This window comes from Anomalospiza imberbis, chromosome 1 (assembly GCF_031753505.1).
Source record: "Anomalospiza imberbis isolate Cuckoo-Finch-1a 21T00152 chromosome 1, ASM3175350v1, whole genome shotgun sequence".
Classification (NCBI taxonomy): Eukaryota; Metazoa; Chordata; class Aves; order Passeriformes; family Viduidae; genus Anomalospiza; species Anomalospiza imberbis.
Window position 1 is genome coordinate 109644367 of NC_089681.1, and position 10680 is coordinate 109655046.

General features: G+C 41.4%; 1 protein-coding gene across 1 annotated transcript in view; it reads left to right on the forward strand.

The window, feature by feature from the left end:
• The window catches only part of EAF1 (ELL associated factor 1), an 18603-nt gene extending 13216 nt beyond the window's left edge, over positions 1-5387 (forward strand). Inside the window, exons 5-6 of the mRNA XM_068205527.1 lie at positions 3004-3234; positions 5196-5387. Of these exons, the coding sequence (XP_068061628.1) occupies positions 3004-3234; positions 5196-5242 (278 nt within the window). The 3' untranslated portion in view covers positions 5243-5387. The remainder of the gene's footprint in view (positions 1-3003; positions 3235-5195) is intronic.
• The last annotated feature ends 5293 nt before the right edge of the window (positions 5388-10680 follow it).

Genomic DNA, 10680 nt, shown 5'->3' on the forward strand with positions numbered 1-10680 from the left:
AAGCACCATAAGAGAATGTTTAACCCACATCTTCCGTACCTAGAACCGTACTAAACATAGCAGTCAAATGGGAAAATGCAAAATCGAACCATCGTAAAGCATCCGTGTTTTTCCTATAAGGCTTTGATGTCATCATTGGCCTAGTCACTGACAGTGTGAGACAAAGAGTGTTTTGAGCAGAACTCCTTAGTGGGCCTACTGAATTTCTCTTGACAGACTTCTAGTGGTGCAGCAGCCACCAGAACATTAGTGAAAACAATTGCTTTTCTCTCTTCTGCTCGGATGTTTAAAATTCTGGGCTCAAGGAACAAGAGACAACAGAGATCTGAAGGGAAGCTGTCAGTCTGTGAGGCAAAAATAGGCTAGGAGATGGGTTCTGGCCAAGTTTCTACCTGTGACCAGTGTCACTGATAACAGCTTTAACTTCCCAGTCCTTGAAGCTTGTGATACTGGTTCTGTTTTGCCTTTTCTTGCCTCTGTTCAGCGTAGTGGGCTTTAGTACTACTTCCAAGGCATTCTCTCATTCCTTTCTCATAACCAAACCTCTTTTATGGGCTCTTAGTTTTCTGCTTCCCCAGCAGAAATCTCCCATTCTTCATTCTCACACTAATCTGCATTTCTCTTTAAAATTGGCCAGGCTAATCTTCCTTTCCCATTGGTCAGACAGTATCACTTCCTTCAGTGATCTCCTCACCTACTGTATCAAGTCCACACTTCTTGCTTAGGTTATTTTTTTTTCCTAGTTCTTAGGGTTTTTTTTCCTAGTTCCTAGTTCAGTGTGGTTTTATTTTAACTTTTCCTCTCACCACCACTGCCTAAGATCACTTCACCTTCTTCACTCTATTTTACATGTGGGCTCTATGTTCTCAGTTCCTGTGCCAAGATTCTTCCATTTCAGCCACAGACTCCAGCTCTGTAGGCATACATGTGTAATTCTCAGGCACTTGTCCTGTGTTAGACTTGTCCTGTAACAGACTGTGTTAGTCTGTTGTATCTTTTTGCAGTATGGACTGTGATAGGTGATTGTGCTTGCTGCAATCCAGGATATTCGAACAATGTATTATAATCACTATAATTTGCAGCTAACAACTCCATTACTGGAAGAATGTAGAAATTTTACATCATTAAGCTGGGGGGAAAATGTTTAAACCTGGGCATTTTAAAGAGAAAGTACTCTTATTCCTGGTTACCTTTCATTTAGCTTTCCCCCTCTTTAATTTCCTAGCCTTAAATACAAGGAACATTTATCATTTGAAAGCCTCAATATGAGTAGGCTGAGAACAATGATTCACAGGTGCTCATTTGTTTGTGTATCAGACTCCAGGCCTGAAATGTATTTTTAAAGCCTGTAAGACTGTGTTGAGAAGCAATAAGGGAGAAAGATATTACAGTACAAAGCAGTATCTGCTGTTGGCCAGTTGAATCAATATATGATTCTGTTGAATCATATTTTCTTTCTCTTCCAATGGTCTCTTATGCTAAGTCTTCAAGCTGAAACAGTAGGTTTTACCTGGCATACTGGTAAACTACAGAGAGCACAGATGGTATAGGCAGGGATCTAGATTTAGGAAATAAATTGGAGAAATGGCACTGCTATCCTTAAATACATAGCTGGAGTATAGCCATAGCACTTGAAATTGAGCTCTAAACCTTGAAAGTGAAAAATAGTGATTTTAAATCTGGCAAAAGAAAACACAATTTCTCAAACTAATACATGCTAAGCCAGAGGAATTGTCTCCAGCAAATATTGCGGAGGCTAAAACTTAGCTGATACTCTTTATTTTAGGCAGCCCAAGGAAAATGAATCTTATTAAAAAAGGGACTCTTGACACACATCTGACCTAACATGAATTACTCCTGGCATCAGTTCTCCACTTGTTCGGTAGGGGTGATAATACCTCATCTCTCCCTTCTTTCATTCTTGTCCCTTTAGTCTGTGAGTTTCCAGGGCAAGCACTGAGTTCTAACCCTGTGGGTACTGTACTGCTAGCACAACAAAAGCCTACATTTTGAGGGTTTCACATCCCATACTTAATATATGTGTGGATGTTGTTCTCTCATGGAAACCTGCCAAGATGAACTGAGTCATTAGATACTCAGTCTTGTGGGTGGATACAAAGGAGTTATCCTCTACTAGTGTTTAGGCCACTTAAAATTATGACAAATTTAACAATATTGTATAATTTCGGGTGACATACCTTAATAGCTCTTTCGTAACCAGTCATTAAGCCAGCACTAGCTGTTGCTGATGAGGCTGTTGTGGTGCTGTCGTGGTGTTCCAGTGTTTCTTTGCACTGGAAATCCTAAAGTGGGCAGTGTCTTGAGTTGTATAACTTCCTAGTTTCAGAGTAGTTTCGTTATTTCCTGGCTACTTGCAAGCTCCATAGCAGGTTATGGTATTTTTGCCACTTCCCAGTATGTGAAAATTCTCAGCAATTCTCATCTCTCTTACTGCAAAGTTATTTGATATCATCCATCTGCTTCTGAAGTTTGTTTACAATGGGCTGTGTGACAGTGCTGAAGCAGTTTCATACATTATCTGAAGTCAAGGCAGTTTCTGTTGTGATCATTTGCCCATGTCTATATACCCACACCCCCAAACACCATTTTTTGTATTTTCCAAAAGTCTAAATGTCACCAGCATCTAACAATTCAGATTTAGATTTCCTCGATCAGCTAATGTGCTTACTTTGTATGTAGACCATAGCCTGTCAGAAATAATGAAGCTGGAAGTGCTTTCAGAAGTGTGAAATATGCGAAGAGTAATTGTGGAAGTGAAGGTTTTATGATAGTAACCTATACTGTTGCTTTAAATTTAGGTACAACAATAAGTAAAAAAAATTTCAGGATTTTTTTGTTTCCCTTGCTGTCTCAATCTTTCATGTGAGATATTTTGGTGCAATAAACCATACTTGACAAAACCATTGCATTTGCACATTCTTTTCCAAAATTCCACGGGGCCCTGTTTATGGTATCAACCAGATGAATTCCTTTTTATTTCAGAGCTGAGAGCAGAGGTTGAAATTATTGAGCAGATGAGCAGCAGCAGTGGAAGCAGCTCATCGGATTCAGAGAGCTCATCTGGGAGCGAAGATGAAAGCTCCAGCAGCGAGGGGGAAGAGCCAGCACATGTTTCCCCTTCCCAGCCACCACACCAGCAGTATAACAACAGGAATGCTGTTGCTAATGGCACCAGCAGGCCACAAGGAAGCAATCAGCTCATGAACACGCTCCGTGAGTAAATGCTTGTGTCTTACCACTGGTGAAAGCTGATTATGACCACTCATTTACTTAGCATTTAGGCTAACTTCATGAAATGCCTTTTGCCAAATAGTAGTTCCAGGGAGTTGCAGTGGCTGAAGTACATGGCCAGATTTTATGAAAAGGGGGCTTAGACTTGTCTGAAGGCGTGGAGATCCTGTGGGCATCAGTGCAGTGGCCCCCATTGTCCCTTTTGGGTCTTGATTCAGGCCTCCAAGTAGCCACTGGTGTGGGAGGATCTGGTGCACTGGAGGATGGGAATTATTTTCATGTGAATACACAGATTAAATGGAAATAGTGGGGTTGACATGTGTCAGTTAAAGGCCTGTAAAAACTGTGAACAGCTCAAGGCTGTCCTGGGTTCCTAAGTGCAGTCTCTGTGGTCTTCAGAGTATTGCTGTGTCAGCATATTTATTGTGTGGGTCTCAGCTGTATTTTCACAAATACTACATTTTGAAGGGAAATTTAAATCAAAATTATGTTAAAATATTGCAGCTATGGAGTTGCAAGCATTGAATCAGTACAAGCTCACTTCACCCTTTAAAAAGTGTCAGAAACATTTTTAAAGCATAGTTCTGTCCCCTGAGACTCTCTCTGGGGACATGGTGTACATCTGTGTTGCTCTTTTCTTACACTACATCAGGTGTATTCTAACTCGGTGGAGTTAAAATGCTGCATTTGCAATTGCCATAAATTGTTCTTAATTCCTCCTGAGGCATGTTTGCACACATCTCTTGGCACCCATTCGTAGGGAACTGGTGGAGTCTGAATACAGATATGTGTAGGGTTTCCAGATTTGAGAAGATAAGTATATTGTACAGACCACACAAAAAAGCCCTGCTGGAAAACTTAGAGGCCTGTCAGTCTTCCTGCCAGTAATGAAGGACTAAGTGAAATCCAAAGTTCAGCAAAGTCATTAGGACTGTGTCCATTTGCCTGTTTCTAGTTGTGAGCAGCCTCCTCCCTGCTTCTCCACAACAACAATACTGCATGGGTTTAATGATCTGAAGCCTCTGACTGCAGGAGAATCTGGGAACTAGTAGGGTAGCTCCTCTTTTCATACAATGCTTTTCGCCTTTGGGTTTAAAATACTTTTACTGTGGGGAGAATCACCCCTAACCCAAGTTCTTGTCTCATAAAAGGGAAGAGGAGATGAAGAAATCCAGGGCATAGCTGTTGCATAGATGCCCTGCAGCTGTTTTGAGGGGAGGGCCATGGGATATTGCTGGAAGAGTTAGGTTCAATTATCAGAACACAAGCATGATTCTTGCCCCTTTTTATCCCCTCCATCTCACCAAATCACAAGTGCTCTGCAAAGCAGGATCAGAGCCAGTAGGTTTGATCCATATCTGGCCTTTCATCCAATCTCTGCACGTTGGAGGGCAGCCTTCACCTTCACAGCATGTGTCAGCTTAGTTCAGCCTTGAGTTGTGATGACTTTAACAGTCCTTTTGATTTATTGACAGGTGGAGGCCTTGCCTTGGCTACCCAAATGGCCTTAAACAAAAAAAAAAAAACAAAAAAAAAAACCCCCAAACAAAAAAAAACTGTTTCAAAAGGGTAAAGAAAGCCAAGGAATTCCCCAATGCCGTGTCCTAGAGCCATATGTGGGAGCTTTGGTGGGTGGAGGCTGTGGAATGCTTTCTGCAGCTGCTAGCATGGAGAGGGCTGTTGTCCCACCAGGGAGTACCTTTGGTGGCTCTAGAGACAAGGATGCTTGGTTTGGCCTGAATCCAGCTGTGTATTAGCCCCATGCAGCTCTTGATGTTCTTGGGCAGTTTCATTAAATCACAGATGATGTTTGCATTCATTTCATGTGTTATTCTTATTTAAATCTTCCAGTGTAAGTGTGACTGTTCTTTGGTTTGATTGCCATGAAATGTGAATTAATGCCCACTCACTTGTTGTGTTTTGTTGGTTTTTGTTTTCCATAGGAAATGACTTGCAGTTGAGTGAATCTGGGAGTGACAGTGATGACTAGAGGCTGAGCTTTTGCTGTTTATGTTACATATACATGAAGAACTAATTTACCTTGAAGTGATCCTATTGCTTATGGAGAGGAGCTGGCACAGAGATGGTTCCATGTGTGGAATTTTAATAGAAGAAATATATAGCCTTACAAAATAGCAGATGTTGAGGACTGTTTTACTGTGTGAATTATGTGTATATATTGTGTATATTCTTCTTCTGCTAAAGCTTTGAGTAGATATGTACAGTGAGTGAGCCAATGTATGTTCCTGTCCACCATCTGTAAGTTTAACGTGTAATTATGTGAGGTCATCTAGAAATTTGTTTGTAGGATAGGTTCAGCGCATCATGACTTTGTTGGGGGACTTTTGTATATATGGTGAGCATGTGCCTACAGTGAGTTTAAAAAAACATTCAGGGCCTAGTGTGTGCACTGAAGTGGGACTGCCATAAATTAAGCTTCAATACTAAATTGATTTCTTTGGTTTGGGACTTTTCTAATGCCTTTTTATTGCTATTTATGGTTGATTTAATAGACTATCTTTTAAACAGTTGGAAAATAGGAATGATTAAACCATGTTTGTAACAAACCTTGCTGCATCAGTGCCTTATAAGCAGGTTTTTTAAATAGTGCTTCAATTCCTGCCACCTTCCCTGTAGGGAGTAACACTGAAACCTCCTCAGATTGCTTCTGCAAACAAGAGCTGTGTGTCACATACAGCCTGCTGCTGTGCTCTGAGGGCAGTGACTCTAGCAAGATAAAGGACACACATCAATCACCTAAACTCATCCAAGTAAGAATCAGATCTTTACAAACTGAAGGGTCTCATTTAACTCAGACATTCAGACCTAGTCTTCAGAAATACTTACAAGCCCAACTACTAGTGACATTGCAATGCCACAAATGCAAAATATTTGACTTTCTGAAATTCTAAGACTGGAGCCTTCTTTGCAGTTTCCTAGAGAATGCAAAAATGCATCTCTCCCACCACAGTTGTAAAGGTAGACTTTAGTCCATATTGTTCATTGGACAAGACCTCTTTGTGCTTGGCAGGAGTACACAGAACATGAAATATTTGCCAACGGTGAAATTCACCCTTGTTTAAAGGGTGTTTAAAGGGTGCTTAGTTGGATTATCATTAACTTTTTTGCTCACATGGAAAATGAGTGCCATAGGCAGGCTCTTGTGACTTTTTAAAATCAAAATTCTGCTGACCTAGGACAAGTTGCACCTTAGTTGTGGTGTAATCCTGGGGAATGGGAAGCTGAATCAGATGCCTCTCCATTCTCAGGTGTCTGCTTTGCACTGCTCTCATCTGTCAGTTTGTGTTTTAACTCCTGTTTGTTTACTGAGCTCTGTCATTTTTTTTAACATGTTGAAGAGCAAGGGGACATTTGAAGGGAGATTTTATTAAATGGTTTATTTTTTTGCATTAGATACATATTTAGGCATATTTTTTCATTATTGTACATACATTAAAAATACTTGTTTTTTAAAGTGTTTTGTGATGTAGGTATGTATTTTAATGGACAATTATGAAATATACTTCATGAAAAGCCACAATCGCTCTTCTTTTATTTTTTTTTTCTGTTCTCTTTCTTTTTCCCTGTTCTCCTTCTAACAGTAAAAATGGTCTGTTTTACAAGATTGTACCAATTTGGGATTTCACACTTTGGTACAGGAGATCTGCATGGTATGGTTTGCAGTCTAATAAATGTTAATGCTACTCCTGACTCTCCCCCAGCTAAAGATCTGAATAAGCAGAGAGACATTTTTCTGATGCCATTTCCCCATTACTGGAGTGAATGCCTGAGTTCTGTTGATATTATTTGTACTCAAATGGAAAAGCAGCAGAGTGCAGCATTTTCATTCCTTACCACCCACTACCTTCTGATGTACTCTAAAATCCAGGACATGTCATAGGAAGTTTATTAATTATGTGTAAATAAAAGATATGAAACTGTAGAGGGTAAGATAGCACCAGGCTACATGGATTTGAATGGCTGCTTTAATTGCTGATTAGGTCAGCAGTTGGGAAAGCTTCATTCAGATAATCGATTTCTGCCTTGTTTTTGTACTTTAGGCCACGTTTTCCTGCTCACCCCTCCCTGAGAGATTTTTTTCCCCTTCTCTGTTTGTTGGTAACCAAATTAACATATTTTCACACAACTGCACCACTTTTAAACTCCCTTTGGCTGTGCTTTGCATCCCCCTCAGATGCATCATATCAAGGGTGGCCTGTTGTTCATGAGTTGTTTTTGTGCCCTTTTCCACACACAGGTGAGTAACCACAGCCTGCTCCAGGGTGTGAGCCAGCCAGTCCCTATGAGTGTGTGACCAGCCCCTCCCTCCCTGCCACTGTCCCAAGCAGCTCCTGGCATCTCCTGCCTGAGGAGCTCTCTAGCATCTCCACCCTTCCCACAGTTCTCAGGTACTTGAAATGTATTTTGTGAAGGTGAACCATGCATAGGCAACTTCTGAGATCAGAAGAGGTGGCTGCCACCACCAGCAGCAATATGTTGACTTTTTTCTGAATATACCTGTGTGTTTTAAAGGCATTGTCAGTCTGACATTTTGATTGAGGCCCTTGAAATTTTACGTTTCTTGTATTAAGAGACACTAAATGTTGTCTATCTGTTCCTATTAGATGCTTGTTCACTGGTTCATAAGTTGCAGTAAGTTTCATTTCGATGGAAAAGTGGAATCCAAGCAATTATTTAGAATTTTCTTAATTAGTTAGCAATATATTTAACGTGCTGGAGAAATAAGTTGACTAAAATGTTTTGATTAAGCCTGTTAATGAAATGGTAGATTCTAATCCTGCAGGATTTTAGTTCTAGCACATTTTATCACCACACAGTAATTTTTCCACATAAAGCAGGAATGTCTTTTATATGCCAGTTAGTTAAAATGTGGATTAACAGTGTATGTGGAGTACAATTATGAGAATGACTTGAAACTAAGGATTTCTTTGCATTCACGGAGAGCTGCCTGCTGGCCACAGCAGGGTGAGCAATTCAAGGCAGCTTTGGTTTCTGATGGTTTCTTCTGTTCAGTGAGTTCATTCATTTTAGTGGTTTGGCTTTCCTTAAACTCCACCAGCAAACATGGCCTGCTTATGACTTCTCATAACTAGAATTGCTGTAGGAGTAATAAACAATAATGATTTAAGTAGATTGTCACAATTTCAAATATTGTTGCTTTTTTTTTTTTCCATAAAAATGCTTGGTTTCCAAAGGGCCAAATTCAGTCATCTGCTTGTCCCCGTGGTGGGATGTCTTAAAATACAATTGCAGCAATGTCTAAGCTCATGTTTCAGATTTTAGTCATGTGCAGAAAAACATTCACCCATCTCTGCCCTTGTTCCAGCCCCAAGGGCTGACCAGCCCTGCCAGCAAGCATGGCTTGGATCACTCCAGCTAAACCAGAGGAACAGCCACCTCTAGGCAAAAGGTGTCCCAGTCCCCTGATGAGAGTCACGTGTGTAAGAGTGGGTGGCACTGCCCTTTCTTGTTCCACTGAAGCATCTCCCTCCTCTCACAAGTCTTGCCTGAACTGGTTTTGTGGGGAAGGCAGCCTGATGAAAAAAGGGTTTTTTTCAGCATGTCTTGGAATAGCTCTGCGTTTGACTGGGGGTAGTACATCTATTTTGAAGATGCTCTGCTTTAGTTGATTTGCAGTTTCCTGTATTATAGGCTAGATATAGGCCTGTTTATGTATAGAAAGGGTTTCATGTGCCAAGGTTTACAGTTTTTTTTTTCTCCTTCAAAGTCCATTTACTTGAGTTGTCAAAAAAACCCAAAAAGTGCAACAATCTGTGCACGTCTACTTTTTTTTCTATTTATTTTTTCATTTGAAAACTAAGAGAAACATAACCTGGAAATGCATTAATGCGGCCTAGGCTCGGGGGGTCCGTCCGACCCCTGGCTGCCGCTGCCGTAGGTGTCCCGGACAGCGCTGGGCTGACAGGCTCAGCCTGTCTGGGTCCCTCGGGCTCGGCTCCCAGCCGCAGGCAACTTAGTGAGCAACTCTGGAGTGATTTCAGCTCTGTGAATTCAGCTCTTAGTGATTTCGAGCAACTCTGGAGCGATTTCAGCTCTGTGAATTCAGCTCTTAGTGATTTCGCTCTGTGCTCACAAGTGCCTCGGCAGACGCAGGGATAGAGAGAGGAGAAGGCTGTATGCGCTTCCACAGTGGTGTCCTTTAGTTTCAGCTCCTGTGAAGGGATGCAGGAACAGCTCTTCTGCTGAACTGGGCAGAGATGGGGGTTGATATAGGGTACCGGGGTGTTGGAAATTGTCCAGCGGCCAGGGTTGAGGAGAATACGACCTATAGCCTTACACAGAGATAACAAGGGTCCGAGGGTGGAAGTTTTAGCTACTTTGGTCCAGTCATCATGGCTAGGCATTTCTTATCTTAGGTGAGTGACTGCCAGGGAGGCCTTGAAGGGCCTCTGACTGCTACAATGCATGTATTGGAGAACACTTATTTTCAGCAATTGCCTATGCTTCATTATTCAGTGTGCTGGCTGCTGAGTCAGAGAGATCCTGTGGAAAACACAGCTGCCCAGGAATGGGCATCTTGATGGGATAAAGGCTTCTGATGATAACTGTGGATTCAGTTCCTGATGATGAATGACAACATCTTGGGTCTGTCTGGTTATTTACAGTTTGTTATACCCACACAAATACGTCTGCTGTCAAAAGGAAAAGAGTATTGCTGATGCTTGCCTCACAAAGAGAAGCTGCCACACTGGGGACAGACATGTGAACTAAAAGTTGGTGATCCTATACCCAAACCCTGTTCTCAGAAGATGAGTGATCAACAAAACTAACAGTCAGTTAGGCAATAGCTGCCTCTGGTTTATGTGAGAAGGGTGTGTATATATAAATGGAAAAGTCTCTGTTTAGCTATTGCTTCCTATTCCCACTGCTTACACTCCCTTCCTTTCTTTCTTTTGTAATTCCATTACTTCTAGCATAGTTATGCTTTCTGCTGCCAAAAAGTCCTCCAGGAATTTACAGGAAATGGGGTAGGTGTTGAAAATTTACAAAGGCCCTGGCTGTATTCATCCTTGCTCTAAACTTATACTGTAAATTACAAAGACCTTGTGAATGGACCCATCTTCCTCCCCCTCCTTGTCTTTGCCTTTATTAGGACTAAAAAGTATTCCTTTGGACAAGAGAAAGAAAGGGCAAGATGACAGAGGGTGAAAGACTTCAAGCTGATGCTGCTGCATATGTTGAGGATGCTGTCATGGAGCCATGACCTGAGCTAGCCTGACTTGATCTCGCAGCATTGTTGTAAATTGGACATAAAATTCTTTGCTACCATTGCCCTGTGGCTGAGAGGAGTGGAGGTTGGAGAAAAAATAGGTTGAAAATACCTTGCTAAAGGCATTTGTGCAAGAGTTTTGAGGGAATGATTTGCTTTGCTAAGTTTTGTTTAGC